Source organism: Rana temporaria, chromosome 3, assembly GCF_905171775.1.
Source record: "Rana temporaria chromosome 3, aRanTem1.1, whole genome shotgun sequence".
NCBI lineage: Eukaryota > Metazoa > Chordata > Amphibia > Anura > Ranidae > Rana > Rana temporaria.
Window position 1 is genome coordinate 337,070,384 of NC_053491.1, and position 27,716 is coordinate 337,098,099.

Consider the following 27,716-nt stretch of genomic DNA (forward strand, 5'->3'; position numbering starts at 1 on the left):
ATGGAGGAGGAGGTGTGATGGTGTGGGGATTTATTCAAAATTGAAGGCATACTGAACCAGCATGACTACCACAGCATCTTGCAGCGGCATGCTATTCCATCTGGTTTGCGTTTAGTTGGACCATCATTTATTTTTCAACAGGACAATGACCCCAAACACACCTCCAGGCTGTGTAAGGGCTATTTGACCAAGAAGGAGAGTGATGGGGTGCTGCGCCAGGTGACTACCTCTTGAAGATCATCAAGAGAATGCCAAGAGTGTGCCAAGCAGTAATCAAAGCAAAAGGTGGCTACTTTTAAGAACCTAGAATTTGAAATATATTTTCAGTTGTTTCACACTTTTTTGTTATGTATAATTCCACATGTGTTACTTCATAGTTTTGATGCCTTCAGTGTGAATCTACAATTTTCATAGTCATGAAAATAAAGAAAACTCTTTGAATGAGAAGGTGTGTCCAAACTTTTGGTCTGTACTGTATATGTCCCCAGTCTGTGGTACAAAAGCCTGCGTCTTCTGTCAGACCAGACTGAACCCAGGCAATGGTACTTCAATAGACAGCGCTTTCTGGATGACCAGCTTGAAGCCAGGGAATCACTTTCCAGCCCTCCCAGTAGCCTTCCCTCCACTCCAGCAGAGGGTGACAAGGAGCAACCTGGCCATGACATCCTGGAAGAAGTGGATGCGCCCAGCTGGAGCCAGGTATAGTATTTTTATACATATTTATTGTCCTATAATTATTATTGGAACTGGATGTTATTATTCACAAATTAATGATTAATCAAAAAGTGTTTTACATATTTTATTTATTTTTCTCATAACTTGTAAGGAAGTAGAAGGATGCAAGGGTAGGGGAAGGTTTCCTCCATTGAGCGGCTTCTTCCCGCAGGACAGACAGCACAGGATCACCTTCAAAGCATAGGCCCCAGTCAGGACAACTGGGCCTACCTGGCAGGAATGCAGCCTCGTGCCAGCATGGCCCGAGACTAAAAATCATACAGCACATACCTCTCGCTAGGAGGGCCACGAAGCGAAAAGTGACCCCAAAAAATGGCGTCTGGCCCTTAAGTATCCTTCCCCAGCATGCCCAGTTGGGAGACCACTCCCACTGGGCTTTTCCCGGAGAAAGACACCCAATATACCCTGACCTGCTTGAGTTCCAACATTGGTCTATGGTGGCAACGCCACCTATAGGCAAACAAAGGGAAATACCTCCAAGCACAGCCAAAGCCAGAACAGAGGCTGATTTAACCTTAATTAACAAAGTCTGAGCTAATTATCAGCTCAGACACCCACTAAATTTAAACATGGTCATAAGGAGCGCTACATGTATATCTGCTGTCCTCAGCTTTATATACTGTTTAGAAAGTGCACATTGTGTTAGAATGTTCTCTTCCTGTTCCAGCAGGGGGAGGGGAGTCATGCCATACACATACAGGTGATTGGAGGAAAGGCGCACTCCCTCTCCTCATAGGCAGAGACTTGCAGAGCTGGCACCCGCCCTCACACAAATTTCAGGCTGGTTTTATCACGTGTCAGAAAACTTGTCAGAAGTTATCAGGCTGATAACAGAAGAACAGAGCAGGAGAAAGCCACGGGACTTGAGGCTTTGGAGAGAGATAAGAAAACACTGCAGATATATGTGTCCAGCTCAAATTTTATGAATCAGGTTTACATCCACGTTAAATAAATGAATATTCTTCCACGCCCTTCACCAATGAAAAAAATGACAACGTTGTCGACATAGAACATTTAATTGGTGGAGGGTAAGGATGATTATTTATCACTATTTATCTATCTTTTTTTGGATTGGCTGCACTGAAGAATAAATGAAACTGAGCAAAAACATTGGTATCACTTGATTTAAGGCAGAGTTCTACCTTAAAATGGAAGTTCTGTTTTAAAGTGGAGTTCCACCCATAAATATAACATTACATCAGTAGTTTTAAAAAAATGTCATTAGTCCTTTAAGAAAACAAAAATGTTTTAGATGCCTTCAAAGTGTTGTTGCTAGGCAGAATAGTTAATCTTCCCTCTTCCTGCACCTAGGTGCTTAAGCTTCCTAACCTACACTGCACAGACTCCTGGGAATGTAGTGGGTGTAACTTTCCAGGAGTCTGTGCACTCCCCAGTCTCGAAGAATCATGTGACTTGGACAGTACAGGTGCTGAAACCTGATCTGAAACCTATTACACTGCTTGTGCAGCACTGAGCATGTGCGAGATCTGCAAGGCTGAAATCCAGGAAGTCATACAGTCTGGCTTCATGATGCCCACACTTAAGATGGCCCCAGTCAATTTCTATTTTATAAAGTGTCTAAATGCTGTAACAACCTAACAAAACGGACCTTAGTTTACAGACTAACTTTACTAGAATACATTAAGCTTGTGTATTACAGGGGTATTTATATATAAAAAGTGAAATTATGGCCGGAACTCCGCTTTAAGTACTCCTCACCCCCTAACATGCCACATTTGGCATGTCTTTTTTTTGGGGGTGGGGATGTGAGTACTTCGTTTTGTCAGGTCCCCAGCTCCCACTTCTGCACGGGCCACCTAGGTGACTCGAGCAGAAGTTCTCCTCTCCCCCTCCCTCCCTGTAATCTTCTGGGACATGTCACAGGTCCCAGAAGATTTCCCAGCCATTGAGGAGGCGAAGCCTGACGAAGGGGTCCTGCATGGCTCCGAAATATGTTGCACTACACAGTTTTGTGATGCGATCATTCTTTAAATAAAATAAAAAAACATTTGGATGAAATTAATAAACCTTGGTGTGCTGGCGAATATCTACATATCGCGGCATGCGCACCCGGCTGTGAACACTTGTGATGCTGGCACCGGAGAGAGGCGAGGGATCGGGCGGCCGCATCGCTGGATCCTGGGACAGGTGTTTATTAAAAGTCAGCAGCTACACTTTTTGTAGCTGCTGACTTTTAATAAACTTAAAGCCAGCCATGTTTTCAACTTTCCATCTATTAAATCTTCTGCCCTTGTTGGTTTTAACTTTGGATAGTAAAACATTTTTTTCTGCCAGTAAATACCTTATACAGCCCACTTCCTGTTTCTTGCCTGGTAAAAAGCTTAGGCTTATGACATCATTCACAGCTCCCTCTCTCACTCTTGTGAGAGTTTACCAGGAAGGGAGGAGGGGCTGAGTCATAAGAGGGCCAATCAGAGCTACATGGCTGCAGAGCTGTAGGTGTGCCCCTCAGTGTGTGTGTGTGTAAATCCAGGAAGTGAACAGGCAGCAGCTTCAGCCTGTCACCTCGGGTGGGGGATAGGTGCAGCCTTCATCTTTTTTTGTGACCACAGAGATGGAGGAGAGTAGTGGTGCCAGGAGAAGGGAAGTGGTCGGAGGGTGGCAGTTGCGTTTGTGCTGGATTTCTCTGCCTACGGTCAACCCCTGCTACACGGCCCGGCTCCCAGCACACCAAGGACTGTCACCGGTCTGCAGCCCGGGGGTTGAGAACCCCTGCTCTATATGACCTTTTAAAAAGAGACAGGAAGCCTGAAAGCGAGCAGTGGTGTATCCTGTATTAATCACTTAAGGACCGGACCAATATGCTGCTAAATGACCCAAGGGGCTTTTACAATTCGGCACTGCGTCGCTTTAACAGACAATTGCGCGGTCGTGCGGCGTGGCTTCCAAACAAAATGCGCGTCCTTTTCTTCCCACAAATAGAGCTTTCTTTTGGTGGTATTTGATCGCCTCTGCGATTTTTATTTTTTGCGCTATATACAAAAATAGAGCGACATTTTTGAAAAAAAAATCAATATTTTTTACTTGTTGTCTTAAGAAAAATCAAATAAACTAGATTTTAGTCAAACATTTAGGCCAAAATGTATTCAGCCACATGTCTTTAGTAAAAAAAAAAATCGCAATATAAAAAAAAATAGCTACCTAGCGGGAACAGCGACACTAATACAGCTATCAGAAAAATGATCGCTTGGCAATAGGGAGTGAAAGGGTTAACTAGGGAGGTGATCAAGGGGTTAAAACTTTATTAGGGGGGGTACGGGGGCTACCCTGGACCTAACACTAACTGCCTGTCACACTGACACTAAATGCAGTGATAAGTACATATTTGATCACTGCATTCAGTGACACTGTGACAGGGGGGTGGGGGGGGGGTAATCGCAAGGGGTTAATGTGCCTGCGTGTACTGGTGTCAGTGTAGTGTTGTACAGACTCACTGTGTGATGTGATCTCTCCTCAGCGGCGGTTGAAAATACCGCCAAGAGGAGAGATCACATCACTTCCCTCTTCCTGTGTTTTCACAGGCAGAGGAAGTGACACACGGGGGAGCGCGCGGATTGGCTGAGAGCGATCCGGAGGGGGCGGACAAAAACGAACAGCCGCCCCCTCATCCCGGATCGCTCGGACAGCCAAGGGAACCGCCGCATGTACCTGGGGGGTCCCGATCAGACCCCCGACCAGGCAGGGACGTACAGGTACGCCAATGTGCCTGTCCGTGCCATTCTGCCGACGTAAATGTACATGCGGCGGTCCGGAAGTGGTTAAAGTATAACTAAAGGCAAAACTTTTTTAGTTTTGGATAAAGGTTGAACAGGGATTAGAACACGTGTCAGTTTTTATTACTGTGTCCCTGTTAAGGAGATTCACCCTCTCTATTTTTCCTGTTTACCACTATCATTGAACGTGAAAGTAAAAGAAAATCCCCAGATGTTTGGGTTGTCCCCAGAAAAGTAATATTGGGGAAATCTTCCAATGAGGACACTAGTTCTGGTGGCCTCGGGGCCCCCAAGGAATTCCCTTAATTTAAAGGGATTTCCTCTCACTTCCTGTTTGGTTATGGGACAGGAAGTGAAGGTAAATTTTCAAAATGGGACACAGACGGCAAAAAATCTGACAAAGGTTATAACCTTCCCTTTCTTTATCCGAAAGGAAATAAAAAGTAACACTAATTAGTGAAAAAGCCATGAAACTTCAATTTACTTTTAAACAAAATGAACACATTTCCTTTTGCCTCCCATGACCCGTGTGACTACATTCAAGGGAGGAGTAGTTGTGTTGTCAGTCACCAGCCATTCCTGAACTTCAGGTAACACTGACGCACACACCCCTCGCCCTGTTACCATGACGCGCCTCACTAGTTACCTGCCGTTTACGTCACCTCGGGGTGGAGCGCGCTTGCCTGCGTGGACCATCCACAGGCTGAAGGCGAAGAACTTCAAGGCGCATGCGCCACCAGCGGCAGCACGGAGAGTCATGGCTGAGCCTGCGCGCAGCCGCCGCACGACACCTGCATGCTTGCAACGCGCAGGCGCACCCTGGCTGGCGGAGTTCGTATGGTCTTACTACGCAGGTGCGGTGTGGTTGGCGGATGAACGTCGGTATCCAGCACGCATGCGTGGAAGTGTGACGCGGACGGTCGTTACGTGTAGGGCACTGGAGCGGTTGCGCGGAGTGACATCGGCAGGTCTCCGGTGTGTAAGCTTGTGAGAGAGAAAGAGGAGTCCACGGGGCCGGTGGAACAGAACGGGAGCCGAGATGCTCAACATGTGGAAAGTCCGGGAGTTGGTGGATAAGGCGTAAGTAGTCTTGAGGGCTCTGGGGACTGCTGGGCTGGAAGCAGCTGAGGGCCACGGGCGGCTGAGTAATAATCTCAGCATAGCCTGCCTGTCAGGCCACACCAAGCCTTGTAATTTCCATGATACAGAGGGGCTTCTCTGGCTGCATGCTGGCCCTGTCACCTCCATATCTGTTCACTAAGCCAGATTTCCAGGGTGATGTCTCTGGCAAGTGGCGCGTACGAAAGGGGTCCCTGGCAAGTAGCGCGTCCATCAGGTTTCCCTGGTAAGTGGCGCGTACGAAAGGGGTCCCTGGCAAGTGGCGCGTACGAAAGGGGTCCCTGGCAAGTGGCGCGTACGAAAGGGGTCCCTGGCCAGTGGCGCGTACGAAAGGGGTCCCTGGCCAGTGGCGCGTACGAAAGGGGTCCCTGGCCAGTGGCGCGTACGAAAGGGGTCCCTGGCCAGTGGCGCGTCCGTCAGGGGTCCCTGGCCAGTGGCGCGTCCGTCAGGGGTCCCTGGCCAGTGGCGCGTCCGTCAGGGGTCCCTGGCCAGTGGCGCGTCCGTCAGGGGTCCCTGGCCAGTGGCGCGTCCGTCAGGGGTCCCTGGCCAGTGGCGCGTCCGTCAGGGGTCCCTGGCCAGTGGCGCGTCCGTCAGGGGTCCCTGGCCAGTGGCGCGTCCGCCACGCATCCTTGGAAACTGCTGCGTTTGTGGTTTTGTCCCTGGAAAGTGATTACAAGGTCAGTGTTCAGGTTCACGCTCACTGGAAAGAAGCGATGATGCCAATTTCTTGGTCTATTGATGAATACGGAGAGGAGCTGACACAGGAAGCTGACTTGGTGAACCAGGAAGATAAATTGCTTAACTCTTGCCTATCACTGTATGTTTCAAAATGATGGGTTGTTGGCTGTGGTATTGTGGAGGGCATTCTTTGCTACTTGTCCGTGTATATGTAACGCAAACTATGCCTTTTTATTGCGCTGTCATTAGAACAGATCAAAGGCAAAACGCACAAAGCCGATTGGAGGGGCTCTGTGATATCCAATCACAGGGATCATAAATGTAAACATTGCCAGTGTTTACTTTTGCGAGCCCTCGCCTTCCTCTATTGTGAGAGGGGAAGGGCAATCTGATGAATGAAGGGTAGGCAGCAGCAGTTTTATTTTGGGATCTTTAACACGTGCCTTTCCTCTACATCTCTCAAGTGTGCTTCAGCTTCCTTATCCTTCATCTCCATCCTCCCACTCAATGTGAACTGTACATTAACCCTTTCATTTCCACCCTCTGTATGACCTGTATTTAGTGCATCATTACTGCGCTCCATGTTTTAATCTCCTCAATACCAGCATGTTTCTTCATGTCCAAAAAATGTCACCTTGGGATGTCTACTTTACAAAAGGGGGTTATTTTTGGGTATTTAGTATTCACACTGTCTTGGCAATTTTATATAAACAGAAAGTTAAAGCGGGGGTTCACCCCCAAAAATTTTTTTTAACATTACATTCAGCCGAGTTGTCAGAATGACAATCGGCAGTTTTTTTAAATTTTATCCCCGTACATACCGTATTTTCACCGCCGCTTCCGGGTATGTCTTCTGCGGGACTGGGCGTTCCTAACTGATTGACAGGCTTCTGACCGTCGCATACTGCGCGTCACGAGTTGCCGGAAGAAGCCGAAACGTCGGTGCGCAGGCGTTGTATAGAGCCGACTCGCAGTCCGGCTTCTTTCTACAACTCGTGACGCGATGTATGCGACCGTCGGAAGCCTGTCAATCAGTTAGGAACGCCCAGTCCCGCAGAAGACATACCCGGAAGCGGCAGTGAAAATACGGTATGTACGGGGATAAAATAAAATAAACAGCCGATTGTCATTCTGACAACTCGGCTGAATGTAATGTTAAAACATTTTTTTTGGGTGAACCCCCGCTTTAAGGAAATCATATATTATTATTTATTTATTTTTTCCACGTTTTTTAACCTTTTTTACTTTTTATATAGTAAAAAATACAATACCTTTTTGTAGTTACTAAAAAATTCTGAGAAGAAATATTAACTGTCTCAAACAATGAAGCAGTGCGTCTGGGGGTTAGCATCCAGGCTGCCCAATCATGGCTGGAAACTCGCGAAAATTTGATTCCATTGCTAAAATCTGAAGCAGGGTGAATGAGAGAAACTTTTAAAGTGGAACTTTACTTTAGGACAGTGGTTCTCAACTTGGGGGTCGAATGAGGATTTGCCAGGGGTCACCAAATCCTGGCCTGTTTCTGAAGCCCACACCGCTCTCCCAGCCTTTTCTCGGGCCGCCCAGCTGGGCTGTTCCTAGAGCCCGCACCCGCCCACTCAGCCTCTGCAGCCATTTAGTTCACGGCATGGCTGGGGGGCAGAGACTATAAGGCAGCTGACTAGTGAGGAAAGTAAAGTGGGAGGGGCTAAAGGAGACCCTATCTCCTGATTTCAGAAGTAGGTGTCACTGCTGCGAGACACCACACTACGAAAATTATTTTACTGTTAGGGGTCCCCACAATTTGTGAAATGTTATCAAGGGGTCACGACACTAGAAAAGTTGAGAACCACTGCTCTAGGATATTATGGGTGAACAGGCAGGAAATGTAATGCAGAAGAGACATGCTTTACATGGTTGTAAAGGTAAAAATGTTTTCCCTTAAAAAGCTTCCTCTACCTTAGTGCAGTCCTCCTTCACTTACCTCATCTTTTGATTTTTGCTTTTAAATATCCTTTTTTCTTCTGAGAAATCCTCACTTCTTGTTCTGTCTGTAACTCCACACAGTAATGTGAGGCTTTCTCCCTGGTATGGAGTGCTTGCCCCCTCCCTTGAGGGGGAAGGGGGCGAGCAGGAGAGTCAGGACGCCCACTAACACACAGCTCCTTTCTCTATCTGCAATGTAGAGAGCGTCCTGCTCGCCCCCTCAAGGGAGGGGGCAAGCATGACACTCCACACCAGGGAGAAAGCCTCGCATTACTGTGTGTAGTTACAGACAGAAGAACAGGAAGTGAGGATTTCTCAGAAGAAATAAGGACATTTAAAAGCAAAATGGAAGGATGAGGTAAGTGAAGGAGGACTGCACTAAGGTAAAGGAAGCTATTTAGGGGAAAAAATGTTACCTTTACAACCCCTTTAAAGCTACTTACCTGCCTGACCAACCTGTACAGTCGGCTGCACAAATTCGCCAATGCTGAAGCTGACTGAACTCCCGCACATGTCTGGGAGTGATATAATTTCGGCTCAACCGATTACAGCAGCCGGCGATTGAGATCAGGAAGTTGGCCGTCCAAAGATGACAATGGCCCGGCGGGGAGATCTGGGATGGTGCGTTGCTGGTTTGAAGATGAGTATAGTTCCGCTATAATAAATTCCACTATTCTCACTAAACAGCGTGGATTGAAGGATCTTCCCTGCTGGCTATTGGATTCAGAAAGCCACAGCTGTCTGAATACCCCAACAGTGACGGCATCTGATAGAGTACAGTCTTTTAGCCAGGTACATTTTATCTGCAAGACAGTTTCTAAATGTTGCTGGCAGGTTCATTCATGGCTCTACTTTCAGCCGATTGAGTAGGAATTGACGAAAATGTAAGCTGTCTGTAGGGGCCCTTAGAGAACTCGCCATCTCTGGGCTACTGTAGGAAAGAAGTCGGTAATAATCCAATGTAGGTCTGTTAATAATATTGGTGATGGGAGTTGTCGGGTCATTATTAGTTATCTTATAGCTTAGGAGTTAACAATCACAAGGCTTTTTTCTTTTTCTTTTTTTTTCCTCTTTAATCCTATGCAAATACATTTCTGTGTTTAATCACCTTGGAATTTTGATGATTAATCCTCAAGAAGGCCTTCTCGTGTTTGAAATGAAGAAGTTGAAAGCAGTGATAGGTATATAATGGGTAAATTGATGTTTATTAGCACAGTTTTCTCATCCTGGAACACTAAACTGCAGTCAGCCATAAGTGCTTGCTTTCTCCCTCTCTGCTAGTAAGGGCCAAACTCTTGTTTAGGGCACATGAGAAACACATCTTATGCCCTTCTGCCTGACAACCTGTCACATGAAGCCGTTCCTCTTCGCTGGGTATGTGCAATGCAAAAACGGCAGTTCTGCATTGTATACATGTTGAGGGTACGCCCACATTGTGGGTTCGCTAGGTGTTTGGGAAACCAAGAATAAGGTACGTTTTCCTCTACTTTGAAACCCTCTTCCCACAGACTAAAAAAAGGTTTTAATCACCTTACTTTAGACTCTTGTCTCGGTAAATTGAAAAGTTTGTCTATAAATAAAGGAATTAAAATGGAAATTCACCCGAATACTAACATTTCTAAATCTACTAACATCCACAATCTAAGACTAACCTATCTAGCCCTGTGAAGAAGAAATGGCTATACATACCTTTTCTGGTCTGGTCGGTGGAAGCTCTGCAGAAGAGACAACCGACGTTGGCTAGGAAATGAATGTTAAGTGATGTTGCCCATAGATTTACTATGGGGCTTCCGTTGCCTGCTCTGCGCCCGCCGCCACTGACAGCTCAGTGTGGGACTGGACCAGATCGGCTTCAGAAAAGGTAGGTATACCGATTTCTTCTTTACAGGGCTAAATAGGTTAGTCTTAGATTGTGGATGCCAGTAGATTTAGAGATTTTAGTATTTGGGTGAACTTCTCCTTTTACTACCTGTCCACCGATCTTCTCCCTCTTGAATTGTAGCTGCAGGAGTGTCAGATGCCTGGTCTGTGACCCCACGAGTTGAAGAAAAGAAGGATTGAAATTTGCTGGATTCCCCCATCAACGAAGTCAGAATTGATGGGGGAATCCCTCCTGCAGTGCTATTTTTATTTTGACAGCAGGAGGCTTCCCAGCCATCAGAATACAATGATCACTGCTGGCGGCTATACTGTAATCAAACAAAAAAAAAAAACTGACAGACTGCCCATAGATGAATCCAACTGGCCAAATTTCAATCTGCCAATGGCTAGCTTAAAGCAGTTGTAAACCCTGCTTTATATTTTACCTACAGGTAAGCCTATAATAAGGCTTACCTGTAGCTAAAATGAATACCTCCTAAACGGTGCAAGTTTAGGAGGTATTCATTTTATTTCAGGTAAGCCTTATATTATGATATTCACCCTGCATGCATGCACTGACGACACCTGCACATTTGCCCTGAAGGTCCAGCATACCGTGCCGGAACTTTAGAGCTTCTTTACGAAAACTGAGGGCCCCACGCGCACATGTATAGGAGTGACGTCATCGGGGGTCTGGCCACTCACCGCACCAGAGCCTGCGATTCCAGAAGAAAGGACTGTAAAAGATGTCCCTCTCAGCGGTGTGCAGGCGCCACTGGAAGGGTTGTGTTCTAAGCTGAGTATTGCAATGAATACTAGCCCATTATGCCAATGTCTTGCAGAGTTTTTTTTTTAGCCCATTGATTTCTATGGCCTTTTATAGATTGTCCTTTACTGCTACAAAGCTAAATACACATGAGCACTAGGTGCAAGTTTGCATTTAGGGTGAATGCTGCATTGGTATGTTGACCTATAAGCATCAGTGCTTATAAAGGCTACAGTCTGCATTAGTGTTGCACAGATCATGCTGAAACGCATGCATTTCTTACACTCCTGAAACGATTTTGCGTTTACTGTATGTATGTGATTTAAGGATTTGTTTACATGCATCACACCTGGCAAGTAACTAATTAATGTGATGTCCCCTCCATCAGTGTATGTGGAAAAATCTCACGCTTCACTCTATAGATGGTATGGATGAAAGCAGGGGTACCTGGGCTGCTTCTGTAGATGACAATGGCACATCTACTATAAATGTGTTGCCAGTCACTGGTGCATTTCAGTCATGTTCGAGGTGCTATTTCTGTATCGTCCAACAAGCCTGCATCTATGGATTAATATTTGAATTTGGTGTACAATTTAGATTGTGTTGGCAGTATCATGCATTACACTCCTTGTGTATGGAGCATGTCCTTAGGTGCTGTCACCAGCATAAGGACCTACCTCATGAAGAATTTATTGCCGTTGCCTTTTTTTGCAGGTGCTTCCTTAAAGATACGTCAGCAGCAAACAACCAGGCAAAAATATGTCCTCTAATCCAAATGACCTGTTACACCTGTTTCTCAGCAGTATTTCATAGCCAAAAGTAATACAGTTGAATGTATAGGAATGGTCGATAATAGTGTCCACCAAGGCACAGTCATGTTGGCCAGTAAAATCGTTGCTGCCTTTAATGAGGTAAGCATTTTGTATAGCTGCTACCCCACTGGGTGCTGTGGTTCCTTCTGCCACCTGCTGTGTCATTACTATGTCCTTTTGTAAAGTAGCAGCAGGAGGGAGGATTTGCAGAACCCAGAAGATGACATTCTATCCTATCCTATATGCTCTTAAGTTGTTGATGGCTCTTTAATGTGGAGTTCCACCCAGAAATGGAACTTCCGCTCATCCGATTCCTCTCCCACTCCGGTGTCACATTTGGCGCTTTTCAGGGGGAAAGGGGGAGCAGAGATATCTGTCTAATCCAGGTATTTGCTCCCACTTTCGATGAAAGATCGCTGCAGTATTCGCGGTGTTCTGCGCCATGTCTGGCCCCTCCTCCGTCTTCCCTTGCTGTTTTATGGGAGACACACAGGTCCCAGAGGACGGCAGGGACCACTCAGAATGCGGAGCGCGACTCGCGCATGCGTAGTAGGGAACCAGACTGTGAGGCCGCAAGGTTTCACTTCCTGTTTTCCTTGCTGAAGATGCCGCTGTAGTGTCACATTCCGCTCCCCATCAGATTGCTCCAGAAGTGACGTTCCGTCGCCGCCATCTTGCTACACCCCACACCATTGCACAGTAATGATAGAGTGTGAAGAGGGGGCAAACGGACATGTTGTTACACCCATCGGAGTTTTAGATTTCACAGTTATTTTTAACACAAAACGGAATGCATCCGGAAAAGCAAAACAAATGTCCTGGAACGCATCAAAAACGCTCATGCAGAAATGTATCTGGAACGGATCTGGAGTGTGTTTTTGTGGTGTTAACCGCCCCATACACAACATCAGTTTTCCTGATGGTTTTTCTCTTCAGGTTTACCAAAACCATCTAATATGAGGTCAAACCTCAAGAGTTTCAATTTGTATGCAATCGGGCAGGCCCTTGTACTACATGGTTTTGGTGAACCTGAAGAGGAAAACTGATGGTGTGTATGGGGCTTAGACAGGGAAGGAAAAGTTGTCGTCCTACTCGGAGAACTTGCCTTTTTCCCCTTTTATTTCCATTTACTAGGACTGCTGACCTTATACCTGCTACTTCTTAGGCCACTGGTCTTGAAACTCCCCCTCTTTAGTCTATTTTTCCCAAAACGGCTTTCAGGACAGCACCTGAGAGATATCATGGCTCCTCCTCCACAGGAAACACCTCCACCAATCAAGTCTTTAAAAGGGAAGCCTCCCCTTCCACTCTCCAGTTTTTTGTGTTTCCTCCAGCTGGAGGAACACCTCCGGTGGGGGCCATGATATCTCTCAGGGCTGCCTGGGAGACGTGTGGTTCTCACCCTTACTGTTTTTTTTTTTTTTTGGAGAATGACTCTCCCACTTGCCTGGTGAGGGCGGTCCGTGGGCTCCTTCTCCCTCTTCTGTGCTCGGGGAGAGCCCGTACGCCCGGAAGTTGCGGCCCGTTTTTTCCGGCGGAGCAGCGGGGTCCGTGAAACCCCATCGCAAGGCGAGAGGCTCCGGCGTCAGAGGAGGGCCTCAGACGCGTCCTGTATGCAGGAAGTGGCAGCGCTTCCGGGTCGGCGCAGCGTCATTTCCGGCGCAGGCGCAGAGGGAGGAGGCAGGGTCTCCTGGTGCCTTAAAGGGGACTTCCGGTTCCGGGTCGGCGCGGCGGCGTTTTTGAATCCTGGAACCGTGTCCTCATTCAACTGCACGCTGCTGCAATACTCTGCAATGGAGGAGGATACTGCAGCTAAGGGGGCAAGCCAAGGCACCAGCAAGGCTAAGGTAAGGGAGTGTCCTACATTACCTTTAGCTATCTCTCTCTTAGGGGGGTTACTTCACCCATCTCCCCCTTTCCCCACCTCCCACTTACCTGTCTGGTCGGTGTCTCTATGGATATATCTTCCTACATAGGGGTGCCATGGTGGTGATGGTCTTGGCTTGTAGGGCACAGGGGATTACTGCTAAGTTTCCTTAGTGCACCTGGGTGTCAGTTTATTACTGTCATTTTTGTTTTTGAGCGTGCGTGCTTTATCTTGTCTGTTGATACAGGGAAAAGGCTCGGCTCAGATTGTGAAGAAGCGATGCCCTGTTTGCAAAGAGAAGCTCAGTGATTCTTGGAGTAAAACTCTTTGTGCAGACTGTACTAAAGAGGTGCTGAAAGAAGCTCCTTCCGTGGGTGGGGACTTAATATCCACCCTTAAGAAAGAACTCCGTACCACATTTCAGGCCTTTAGGTCAAGTCTGGAGGCCAGACCTGTGGAGCAGGCTGGAGTTTCACAAGACCCTTCGCTGGGTGAAAGGCATAACCTCTTTAACCCTTTAAGCCAGGACGATTCTCAAGAAATCCCACTAAATTCGGATTCTGAAAATGAGGATGAGGCAGAACCTGCTTCAAAATATAAATTGTCGCTGGAAGAAGTTGCAGGCCTTTTAAAGGTGATCCATGCAACATTGGGGATAGAGGAAGAAAAGAAAGAGCTCTCCCTGCATGACCGAATGTATGCAGGGTTAGGGGATACCAAAGGTCGGGTGTTCCCAGTGCATTCATTAATCACTGAGATGATTAAGAAGGAATGGGTGGAACCGGAGAAGAAGCCGTTTTTTTCTGGGACTCATAAAAGGAGGTTCCCTTTTGAGGAAAACCCAGAAGCCATCTGGAATAAAATCCCAAAGTTGGACGCAGCTTTTTCTCAGGTTTCAAAATCTACGGACTTGGCCTTTGAAGACATGGGCTTACTAAAGGAGCCTATGGACAAAAGGATAGAGCTACTGCTTAAAAGAAACTGGCAATCTGTGATGAACAATCTTAAACCAGCTATGGCGTCAACTTGTGTGGCCAGAAATCTGGAACACTGGTTAAACCAGTTAAAAGCGCACATCTCAGCAGATTCCCCAAAACAGGAGATCTTGGACTCCTTTAATACTCTTTTTGCAGCCGTGTCGTACATTGCCGATGCTTCAGCGGAATCTATCCGTATGACAGCAAGGTCAGCATCTTTGACCAATTCGGCCAGGAGAGCCTTGTGGCTTAAGACCTGGCCGGGAGATGCGGCCTCAAAAAATAAATTGTGTGGTTTACCTTTTGCAGGGGATCTACTGTTTGGTCCAGAATTGGAATCTATCCTTGACCGAACGGCGGATAAAAAGAAGTCCTTTCCGATCAAGCCTAAAAAGGCGCCGATCCGCAAACGTTTTTTTCGTCTGCAAAGGCAACAGGAAGAAAGGACTCAGTTCAAAAAGAAGTGGCCGGCGCAAAGAGGTCGCGGTAGGGGTGGAGTGCTCCTCCGTCCTCCTCCAGCCCCCGAGAAACCGCAATGACTCTCCGCTACAGGTAGGGGGAAGACTTCAGGAGTTTGTCCCCCAGTGGAGAGGCAGCACCCCAAATCTGTTTATCTTGAACCTTCTTCAAAAGGGTTACGAGATAGAGTTCAGGGAAGAACCCCCGAAGAAATTTCTGGCAACAAATGTTCCAAGGGATCCCGCCAAGGCCCTGGCCTTGAAGTCCCTAATTCAGGAGCTGTTGGACCAAAGGGTAATTGTGCCGGTTCCAAAAGCGGAATTTTTTCAGGGGTTCTATTCTCATGTTTTTCTGATAAGAAAACCATCAGGAAAGTACCGCCTTATCTTAAACCTAAAGGAACTAAACCTGTCAGTGTTGTACAGAAAATTTTGCATGGATTCCATCTTTTCCGTAAGAAACCTCCTAAGTCGGGGTTGCTTCATGGCAACAATAGACTTACGAGATGCCTACTTACACATTCCCATTGCGGCCAGCTCCCAAAAGTTTTTGAGATTGGCTCTGAGGGAAGGAAAGAAAATAGTTCACCTACAGTTCAGGGCTCTTCCCTTTGGCCTGTCGTCATCCCCAAGGGTATTTACAAAGGTGATGGCAGAAGCGCTGGCACCTCTTCGTCTAGAGGGGATCTCTGTGGTCCCTTATCTAGACGACCTGCTGTTTTTTGCCCAGTCCAGGGAGGGGCTTCAAAAGGATCTAGACAGGGCCCGGTCTCACTTGGAAGACATTGGGTGGATCCTGAATCTCCAAAAATCGAGCCTGATTCCGTCTCAGCAGGTTCTATTTTTGGGCTTCCAGATAGATTCCGTGGAGCAGAAAGTTTTCCTCCCAGAAGAAAAGCAAAGAAAGGTGATAGAGATGGTTTCTCTTCTACAAGGCAGTCAGGAGATTTCCATCAGGAGGATTATGTCAGTCCTAGGAACCCTGACTTCCTCTATACCTGCAGTGCCCTGGGCCAGGACCCACTTCAGACCGCTGCAGGAATTTTTATTAAAGGTCTGGGACCGCGATCAGAAGTCCTTAGACTTACTGGTAAAAATTCCCACCAAGGTGAAAAGGAGCCTCTGGTGGTGGAGAGACCAGGAAAGACTGTCGGTGGGTCTGTTGTGGTCCTTCCCATCCCAAGTAAGGATAACGACAGACGCCAGCTCCTGGGGGTGGGGGGCCCACATGAACAGTCGTTGGACCCAGGGGTCATGGTCCGCAGGAGAGGCGAGAAATTCCTCAAATTGGAGGGAATTAAAGGCGGTAGAATTGGCTTTACTGGCCTTCGCTTCAGAAGTAGGAGGACAACATTTACAGGTCCTATCGGACAATGCCACAACAGTGGCCTATGTCAACAGACAAGGGGGCACCAGAAGCAAAGGGCTTCAGGTCTTAGCCGGAAAGATCCTAAGGTGGGCAGAGTCCCATACTCTATCCTTGTCCGCAGTCCATCTAAAGGGGACCCTGAATTGCGTGGCAGACTTCTTAAGCAGAAATTTGATTCGAGAAGCGGACTGGCAGTTGAACCCGGAAGTGTTCAGTCTGATAACAGAAAAGTGGGGACAGCCAGCGATAGATTTGTTTGCGAATCAAGAGAATGCACAGATCTCTCAGTTCTTCTCCTTAGACAGGAGCAAGTCAGCTGCGGGGACGGACGCCCTAGCACACAGCTGGAATTTCCATCTTTGTTATGCTTTTCCCCCTTTCCAGCTCATCCCGCAGGTCATAGCAAAAATGAAGAGGGAAAATACTACAGTAATCCTGATCACCCCATTTTGGCCCAAAAGGCCTTGGTTTTCTGCCCTTCTACTGATGCAAATCAGACCATTCTGGCATCTACCTCTGAGACACGACCTGCTTTTACAAGGTCCTCTGTTTCACCGAGACATAAAAAAACTAAGTCTTACGGCTTGGCTTCTGAGGAGCAACTCCTCAGGAGAAAAGGGTTTTCGGCCAGATTAATAGCAACTCTCCTGTCGAGTAGGAAACAGGTCACGAGGGCTATCTATTTCAAAGTCTGGAAGACTTTCAATACATGGTGCTCCGTATCAGGCAGATTTGTAGAAGAAACTTCCTCTATCTTGGAATTTCTTCAGGAAGGAGCCGACAAAGGGTTAGCGGTGAGCACCCTGAAGGTTCAAGTAGCCGCGCTGGGGGTATTCCTAGAAAGATCTGTTTCAGCAGATCCATTAGTAATAAGGTTCTTTAAAGCCCTGGTTAGGTCCAGACCGATAGTGGTAAAGGATTGTCCCGCATGGGATTTGCCAGTAGTCTTACAGGCCATGACCAAGGAACCTTTTGAACCTTTGAATATAGCGTCTCTTAAGTTATTAACGTTAAAAACCGTTTTTTTAGTGGCTGTCACTACAGCTCGCAGGATCAGCGAGTTACAAGCCTTGTCCGTCAGAGAACCTTTTTGTTTAATTTTTTCGGACAGAATTGTGTTAAAACCAGACCCAAGTTTTTTACCGAAAGTTGCTTCGTTCAAAAATCGGTCTCAAGAAATTATACTGCCTTCATTTTGCTCTAATCCAAAAGGAAGAAAGGAAGAAGAATTCCATACCTTGGATGTCAAGAGAGCTGTTTTATGTTACTTGGAAACCACAAAAGCATATAGACGTTCAGATGCCTTGTTTATTTTATTTTCCGGTGATAAAAAAGGAAAGCAGGCGTCAAAAGGAACCATTGCCAGATGGCTCAGGATGGCCATCTCAAATGCTTATTCAATCTCAGGTCAAGAATGTCCGGAGAATCTAAGAGCTCACTCTACTAGAGCAGCTGCGGTAAGTTGGGCAGAAAGAGCTGGTGCCACCCCCGAACAGATCTGCAGAGCAGCCACCTGGTCAAGCTTGTCTACCTTTGCCCGTCATTACAGACTTGATCTAATGACGGCAGATGATCAGGCGTTCGGGAGAAAAGTCTTACAGGCTGTGGTCCCACCCTAAGGGGGTAAGTCTCGACTGTCCTCTCAGGTGCTGTCCTGAAAGCCGTTTTGGGAAAATGCAAGTTAGGCTTACCGGTAACTTGTTTTCCAGTAGGCTTTCAGGACAGCAGCAACCCGCCCATGGTTTTTTCTTATGTAAAGATTCTGCTGTAATACTATGTAATAACTGTCACTTATGTGTTGCAGCCGGGGCTGGAGGTCTCTACAACCAACTGGAGAGTGGAAGGGGAGGCTTCCCTTTTAAAGACTTGATTGGTGGAGGTGTTTCCTGTGGAGGAGGAGCCATGATATCTCTCAGGTGCTGTCCTGAAAGCCTACTGGAAAACAAGTTACCGGTAAGCCTAACTTGCATTTTCAGCGAATCGCAGCGTAATTATAATTTCTGTGGTGAGCTGACGGTGTGTTTGACTCATGGTCTGACCCGTCCACTCATGTTGCGTCCTTTTGAGTGACAGGCCAGGAGACTGCTGGTTTTGTCACACCCACCTTCGCCTGCGATTCGTAGGGTATGCAAATGCACCCAAGGCCTGCTTTTTTACCTTTCATCATGGGAACTATAGTGTTCATGTGGATGTGATGTGTGGTAACAGTGAAAGGCCTCCTGGCTGCAGGCAATTGCATTTTTTGTTCAAAGAGTTTGATGATGTACTTTCAAACAAAAAGTAAGCCATTATTTTCCAAAGTTTGTCACCAGTTTAATGAATCCCGGGGAGACACAGAAAAGCTAGGTTTGCAGGATCCCTTGCAAGGTTCAGCTTTAAAGTGACCTTGTCAATACGATAATTTACAGGCCGTAAAATAACAGCTGGCAGGAGGAACCATAGCATTAGGGGCTAGCCCCCACCGCATGCAGTTCAGTGCGGCTTTTTTTCTGCATCAAAAATGCATGGACAGTAGGCTACATGGTTTTCAATGGCGAAGTTCACACCATTGCAGTCTGTTTCAGTGCAGTCAACAAAAGTAGAACATGCTGCGTTTTTTTTTATGTAAGGAACTGCACTGGAAAGGAGCAAAATGCCTAAAAATGCAGCGGGAACACATTTAAAAAACAAAACAAGAGGGGAAAAACACTGAAACACATTAAAAATGCATTAAGAACGCATCCGGACTCCATTTCTGTGGTGTGAACTGGCCTTTAACTGGGGGGGGGGCGGGACTGGAGGTTGTGGACACTCCATAGTCCAGGTCAACCCCTGTACAGGTAAGTATTCGTATCGCACTTACCAAACCTAAGATTAGAGCTGCCGTAATCAAAGTGTGAAAAAACACTTTCTTAAAGTTGCTTACAACACATTCAAGTATTGTCAATCATTGAATACTGGGTGCCTCTATCACAGTTTTTGTATACTATCGACCATGTCACTTTATTACAGTTGTCTGTAGAGAATAAAGAGAACTAATGAGCTCTAATCTCTCTTGGCATGTTTATTGCTGGACGAGTTGAGAAAATGCATAAAGGTCGGTGTCCTTTTTAGTTTTTAGCTGTCACTTGACTATTTTCAGAGTTGCCATGTTCTATGGGTGCCATATCCATAGCACACCAGAGAGCTGTAACTGTATAGAGAAGCATAGCACACCAGTGAGCTGTAGCTCCATAGAGAAGCATTGTATCCAGCTACAACAGCAGCTCTGTAGCTAGAGGACATAATCAGCAAGCTTGTCATTGCTGCAGATGTCAGCTAGAAGGTTGCTGAAGTGACATGACTCTACGGGGCTTTGTTTCTTTTAAAGGACAGCTGCACCTTTTGTGCGAAGACACTAATCACCCCACCCTCTCTGCAGGTTTCCTGTAAAACGGCCTTTACACAGACAGAAAAACTTCATAGAAGATAATTAGTCTGCTTGTCACATGCACCTAAGTGATGACAAAGACTGATAGCATCTAAGGAAAATCCCCATCCTACATATTGAATATTGTCCTTGGTTGACTAAAAGGTGCTGTGCTCCTCCTAAAAATTCCACTTGCCTGACAGTAATGCAGATCATTTTGTTCCAATACATTATAAGCCTCTGGTCTAAAACAAGCATGTTGAAAATGTATTCAGACTGATGTTGAAACACTTGATATGCATTCTTGTTTCGGGTGACCTGAGTCAGAAAGAATCAAGGACTAGATATACGTGACGGCCAGGCAACTGGTATTTTTAGTTGGAGTAGACGGACCTGATTGGAATAATTTCTTCATTGTAAAGAAACGCCTGATCCTTTTCTTCTTTACAAATGTAAAAATCTCTTTAGAAATGGCCAGTGTTCCTGCCCCTTATTAGCGCAACACAATAACAAGTGGTAAATCAATGTTTAAACTAGGGCTGGTACTGATTAAAATGTTTGTTTTGATTGATCGATTTTAATTTTTATTTTTTTTAATCGATTGACTAATTTCGATTAATTATAACGCACATACAGATCCAACTACTTTTAGCTGATCTCCTTGCAGGCTGATTCCCAGTGCAGCTTCCAAGCACTGGAAAAATGGATAGCAGGATACAAAAAACACACAAAGGCAGCGCTCGATGGGAATAGCATTGAAACTTTTATAGTCATCAAGTAGGTAACAAAATAAATCTTGCACTGGAGATAAAATCGATGTAGCTACATAAACTGTAAAAAATGGTGTGAGTAATACCAAACGGTACCAAAAGCAGTCATAAAAACATGTAGCTAAGTATGATACTGGTATAAAAATGTGTACGATACCACTGCTGAATCCAGATGAGGAGAGGTTAACATCAGTCCGTCGGCATGTCGATGTCCCGTGAAGGGAACTATCACAACTCCCAGTGGATGGCTGTAGAATCCCAGGTTGGAGGGAAGTGTGGCAGATAGTAAGGTCCTGCCGGCATGCAGATATGAAGGCACAGCAAAGGAGCCCTTCAGATGGACACGGCAAGCCCTGCCGGTGTCCGTGACGTCACCAGATCTCCGACAGAACTCCCTGAAGACCCAGAAGCCGGCGGAGAGGTGAGTACTGATCAAAAGAATTTAGATCGATCAAAAAAATTAACGATTAATGGAGGAATTAATCATTTCCGCAGCCCTAATTTAAACACAAATATTTTTTAGGCTTTTTCCCCTGGTGATCCAACCAGTAAATCTGTTATTTTTCCACTTCCGTTAACAGACCAAGCTGTCCAACAAACATGGCAGTTGAATTTGCCAAGCAGTAGTGGTCTAAGACATTTAGCCCTGACTGGTACTTACAATGGCTGAGAGTAGGTTTTGTATTTACTTGCACTTTAAGTCTGCATTACTTACCTTTCCTTCAATGGTTCAAGATGCCTCACCAGGATCTTCTACCAGGCTTTTTCCATCGCATGCCTATTGTGCAGTGAAAAGGCTGCCGGCTCGCAGTTTTTGAAATAAGCGACTTTTTAGTTCCACTTTATATATTTATTTTTGGGTTAGGATATTCTTTAAACACAGATATGCATAGGAGAGATGACTGTCACAAGCTGATAGTGGGTTCCCTCAAGCTTTAATCAACTTGTATTGATGTTTATTAAAGCCTGATGGCAGCTTGTTTGACAGCCTGTGCTGCCATTAAGATCTATGTTTAACATCTTCTAGCTGGAGATGAAAGTTGCTATAAAGAGGAACTTGCCCCCCTTTTTTTTGATGTGTTCTCCTTATTTAAAGGGGCACTAAAGGAACATTTTTTTTTTTTGTTTTAAAATAACAAACATGTTATACTTGCCTCAACTGTGCAGTTTGTTTTGCACAGAGTGGCCCCGATCCACGTCTTCTGGGGTCCCTCGGCGGCTGTCTCTGGTCCTCCCCGCACGAACTACACATGTTCATGCGAGAGAGCTCGCATTGTGTGTAGTCCGTGCGGGCGCGCTCTCGTGATACAGCGAGCGGCCAAAGCCGCTCACTGCATCACTCGGCCCCGCTCCTCGGCGCGCTGCGTCACTGGATGTGATTGACAGCAGCGCCAGCCAATGGCTGCGCTGCTTTCAATCCATCCGCTCTAGCCGATCAGCGGTCATGCTGAGCGGTGAAGAGGATCTCGGGACCGCACGGGACTTTCGAGGGGGACTGTTGAGTATGCCGGGGGGGGGGGGGGGGGGCAACTTGTTCCTAAGAGGACTAGGGTGCATTCTTCACATGTGGAAGAAGAGATTTAACCCTTAGCCCTGGTTCACATTGATGCGATTTGACATGTCAAATCACATGCCAAATCGGCAGCTATTGCCTGTAATGGAACCATCCAAATCGGTGCGAAGCCACACCGATTCCCAAAAGTAGTTTCTGTACTACTTTTGGGATTTCAGGTGCAATTTCAATAGACATCTGTGCCGGAAACCGCACAGATGTCTCTGAAATCGTCTGACATCCGGGAATGAAATAAAGTTTGCAGCATTGTCAACCTGGATTTGCATACGGAAAGTCTTGTGAAAATGGGGAATAGATTCCCTCAAGAACTGGTTCTGGCCAGCTCAGTAGATTGTTTAAAAAAAAGAGATGGGTGCATGCCTAAATGCACAGAATATAACTGGTTATTTTTAGAGGTAATACCACCAGGGGTAGGTAATCAAGAGAATATCCTGTTTTTTAATGGGGGGGTCAGGAAGGAATCATGTTTTCCCCCACCAGAGCAAATTGGACCATACTTGGAGTTTTTTTGCCTTCCTCTGGCTTAATTTTTGGTATAGGATGGTGTATATGGAGTGTTTTTTCTATTTTTATTTTTTTGATTGTTTGTTTTATTTTTTATTGATTGAACTAGATGGACTAGTGTCTCCTTTTTGTTTTTATTTTTAAAGTCTTCCAAAAAAGCTACTTGAATTTGCTCTGTGTACATGGGCACAGTAGTGCAAATAAAAAAAAGTGTCTTGTAAAGTGTTACTAAACCCATAGCAGTAAAATCAATCTGTATATGCAGCAAAGCATGCTTATTATACTCGATGGGGAACCTAATGGGTTATTCCTGCACATTGTGTAAAAAGGCTGTTTGTTCTGATCTGATCCTCTCCTTCTTCCACTGTCGCCAATCCATCTACTAGAAGAAGATAGAACATAGCTTTAGGGGCACTCTGCACATGCTCAGTTTGGTGTGTATTGCTAAAGAGTTGTGTTTTTTTTTTTTTTTTTTTTTTTGGGAGTACATGTGATCAGCACAGGGTCAATTAGCACTGTCCAGATAGAGGGTCAGGGGTCATGCAGCCTCAAAGGGCAGTCAGGGGAGACTGAAAACTCCTCCAACAACTTTAACTTTAACTAGACACTAATAGAAGTCACAAGACTGCTATATACTGATGAGGAAATTTGTTTTTTATTTAATAAAAATTATATTTCCATGTGCTGTGTGAGACCAGATATAGTGAATGCAGGGTCCTGGGTTTAGGAACACTTTAAGTGTATTGCAGTACGTTTATGCACAGCTGGTTTGGTTGTCCTTCTCTATACTATCTTTGACGGACACTGTAATCTACTCTATGAATATCCGATATGTATATTGGGAGAAGGCTTCTCCATAGTCTCAATGTTTAGCAATAGGTCATCCCACCTTTTGACTGCCTACAAATGTAAAACTATACCAGTTGTCTGGTAGCTAGGAGTAGTTTTGGTACAATTATTAACAACTTAAGCCCCGAGCCTGTTTTTCAGGCTCGGTGTTTACAAGTTAAAATATTTTTTTTTGCTAGAAAATTACTTGGAGCCCCCAAACATTATACTTTTTTTTTTTTTTTTTCCCAACACCCTAGAGAATAAAATGGTGGTCACTGCAATACTTTTTGTCACACCGTATTTGTGCAGCGATCTTACTTACGACTGCACTTTTTTAAAATTAAATAAGACAGTAAAGTTAGGCCAATTTGTTTTTATATTGTGAAAGATAATGTTGCGCCGAGTAAATTGATACATGTCACGCTTCAAAACAGAGGAGGGCTAGAATTATTGCTCTAACGATCGCTGGGATACTTCACATGTGTGGTTCGAACACCGTTTTCATATGCGGGCTCTACTCACGTATGCGTTTGCGCACAAGCTTAATTTTACTTTTATTTTATTGATTTTTAAAACAAAAAAAATGGGTCACTTTTATTCCTATTACAAGAATGTAAACATCCCTTGTAATAGAAAAAAGCATGACAGACCCTCTTAAATATGAGATATGGGGTCAAAAAGACCTCCTTTTTGGACTATAAAAAAAAAAAAATTGTAATTTGAAAAAAATGACAAAAGAAAAATGTGTTTTTTTTTTTTTTTTTTTTTTTTACGTTGCTTCCTCACTGCAGTGATATGGAGACGGGTGGAGGCCATCTTCCCCGCACTCCTCTCCATACTGCTGACGTGACCGGACCCTATCGCGGCTCCCGGCGCTGATAAGTGATCTTGCTGCGTATCCGCCGCAGAGACCACTTTTATATTATACAGGATCGCCCGCTGAAGAAGAGGATACTGGGGTTATGGTAGCCAGCTGCTACCAAAACAACTGTATTCCTCTTCAAAGGGTTGTAAAATCAGAACATTAAGATAAATAGCCTTCTGTGTGCAGCAGCCCCTCTTGCCCCCCCTAGTACTTATCTGAGCCCAATCCAAGATACTCTCTCCTTATTGGTTAAGACACAATAGCGGTGCCATGGGCTCCTGCTAGTGTCAGTCAGCCAATTGGGAGAGAGAGGGGATGGGGCCGGGCCATGGCTCTGTCTAAATGGAAACAGGGAGCAGTGACTCGAGTCGGGTGCCCCCATAGTAAGCTGCTTGCTGTGGGGGCAATCGACAGGAAAGAGGGTCCAGGAGCACAGAAGAGGGACCTAGGAAGAAGAGGATCGGGGCTGCTCTGTGCAAAACCACTGCACAGAGCAGGTAAGTATAATATGTTTGTTATTCTTATAGGGAAAAATAAGAATTTACTGTCAGTTTAAGCCTTTGTAAACCACTATCTAAATCATAAGAAACACAGTTTTGAGGTTTACATAAAAGCCGTTAATGCCTGTTAAAGTGGGTCTTTCCTCTCCAACCCTAAACCACAGGTGCATGCACATCTATAAATACATTCCATTCAAATCCGAATAAAAGACTTGAAGTTACTGTTATTTGATATCGTTCCAGATATTCAGCTCTCCTGCTAGTAAGGCTAAAAGTCTCTTCCAGGGAGTAGCCGTGTAAACTGTGAGGGGGGGGGGGGGGGTTCCAGAGATGAAGTGTAAGGCCTCATGCACACAGGATGTTTTGCAAACTCTCCTAGAAGCCTTTCCTCCTGGCAACGGCAATTTGACAAAGAGCCCGGCGCTTGTAAAAGTGCCTAACGGTTCTAAAGGCATCAAGAGCTTGGGCATTCATTTCATGGGCAGAATAATAATTTCAATGAATGGCCAGAATAATAAACACTCAAAGCGCTAAATGCAGCTAGTTTTTAGGCTTGTTTAGCAGCGTCAGATGTTTTTTCTTCTCCTGGACGCACTGGCAGTGAGGTTTATTTTCTGCATTTAAAAGCCCCTGCCACTAAACGCTGCTAGAAACCTGTGTGCATGGAGACACAGACTAACACGCAGGGGAGTTTAGGGGCATGAAAACAGCAGCTACAAGCAGCTGTAAAAACGTCCAGTGTGCATGAGGCCTTGTTTTATGTTTCTGTGGTTTCAGCACTGTGATTGTTTGGTCAGTCATGCTGCTAAAGCCATGGTGACATGTAAACAATGATAAACCACACCAGGTCTCCTACACTGCATACGCAGAATGTGGTGCTGATGTCATTGGTGGCCCCCTCAAATACTTCCTCACTCGAAATTTGAAATGCCTACAGGGTCTTCCTCTGCTGGTACTGGGTCCTGATCCACATAGCTCACTCAAACTCGTCATCTAGTGATAGATGTTTCAGGGGCTGTGGCCAGCGTGGAGATAAGATCCATATCTGGTGGTCCTGCTCCCGCTTGGTGGTGCTTTTTGGTTCAAGGATTTAAAGTGTAAGTTCAGCTTTACAGAAAAACCTGTAAGGTGAAATTAACCTGCGTTAACCTGCATGTTGGCAATCGCCCGTTCTGAGCCCCGCTATAGCCGTCTCACGGCTCCATCGCTTGGAAATCCTCTCTGCTTTCTCTCTTCTTTGCTGCTGAGAGGATGGGCTACACGGGTTCCGATTGGTCAGTGCCACCGGCAAATTAGAATGCTCCTAATTGTCTCTCCTGATGGGGTACGTTTAGGAGATTAAACTCCGGGGATTTCCAAGCCTCGGAACGGTGAGGCGGCTTTGCTGGGGTTTTAGAACAGATGATCGCCGTCTGGCAGGTCTGCGGGACTAGGGGGGGGGGGGGAGGAGAGGGGTCCAGTGTAGGTTCACCTTACATTTTTTTCTGTAAAGGTGAACTTGCCCTTCAAGGCCTCCTCTCTATGCGTTTTCATGTTCCCTTCTGCAAGTTTTCGTGTACCCTTCCACAAGGACGCTGGACATGCACTTCTCCACTACCGTGACTACTACTTTTTTTTTTTTTTTTTTGGTTTTCCCAATATTGTTTTACTTTTCTCCAAACCACAAGATGTATAGAAGGGACAAGACACTAATAGTGGAGAGAAATTTGCTGCTCACCCCCGTTTAAATGATAGAGAGATTTTCCCAAATGGGGTTTTTAGGCAGCTCAGATAGGAAAAATGAATTACAATGTAGTAAAAAATAAGTATTTATTCACATGTATAAAAAATGGGTCAAGGGTGGGGCAATTGTTGATTACAAGATAGAGCATAAGTTGTGGCATGGCACAAAAACAGGATTTACACGCAATGTATAAACCGTACACAATATTACATCTATACGGCCAATAAGTTGTATTGCAGTATAAACTGTTCCTAACGTTTCGACCTTGCAGGTCTTCTTCAGAGGATTTATTGCGACTGGAAAGGAACACACAGGAATTAAACATCTCATAACATTGATTTTTAATGGTAAAAAGTTACACCTTTAAAAACACCCACTATTACATTCATATAGAAAAACCTTAAAAATAAGGGACACATGGGTGGAACAAGGAAAAAAGACAAAATAATATATATGTGAAAAAATAATAATGAGATGATAATATTTATTATTTACTTTAGTAAAGATGTAAAGAACATCTCGGTGTAATGCTCTATGCTGGATGGGGGTATCTGACAGTTCTCCCAGGGGTAGTCCAAAACTCAGATATCACAAGCATGCACCCAAGCCGAAGGGCTCTGCTCAACATGACAGGGGGTCACCCCCTAAGGGTGGAACCCGCAATGGGTTGGACCAACACAGGGGAGGGGAGATATGCAAGGATAAAGGAAAATAGGCCTGCAAACAGAATAGTAAATGTTACAACTCTGAAGTTTTGTATGTATATGCATACTGAATAGGTGCCAGAAAGGTGCTATAGGGTGTGAGCTTGGGGGTGCTAGGGGTGAAAAAATAGAATAATATCTCCCTATAGGACCGGAACACTGTACATCCCCGTGGGGAGGAAAAAAGGGGACAGGGAAAAGAAGGGGGAGTGTGTAGGGGGAGAGGGAAGGGATGGGAAAAGGGGGGGCACTAATGTGGGGGAAAAGAGAAAAAAAAGAAAAAAGGGGGGGGGGGAAAGATGTATATGCCTTCCCTTCTGCCTCATCAAGCACTGAGCCCAGTCACTCATTGTCACTTCCAATACTAGGTGCCGGATGCCACTGCTCTTGCTTTGGATATTCCCAATAATGTACGCGTTCTGTAACCACATGTTTCTTGTTTTTAATCCCCAGCGTTGGACTTATTTGTTCAGTTTAAACATTGGTATTGTTCTTCAATAAAATGTATCAGAAATGCC

General features: G+C 45.5%; 1 protein-coding gene across 1 annotated transcript in view; it reads left to right on the plus strand.

The window, feature by feature from the left end:
- The first annotated feature begins 5,364 nt into the window (after positions 1 to 5,364).
- Positions 5,365 to 27,716, plus strand: part of CLINT1 (clathrin interactor 1) — a 138,314-nt gene continuing 115,962 nt past the window's right edge. The window contains exon 1 of the mRNA XM_040345073.1: positions 5,365 to 5,549. Coding sequence (XP_040201007.1) covers positions 5,509 to 5,549 — 41 coding nt within the window. The 5' untranslated portion in view covers positions 5,365 to 5,508. The remainder of the gene's footprint in view (positions 5,550 to 27,716) is intronic.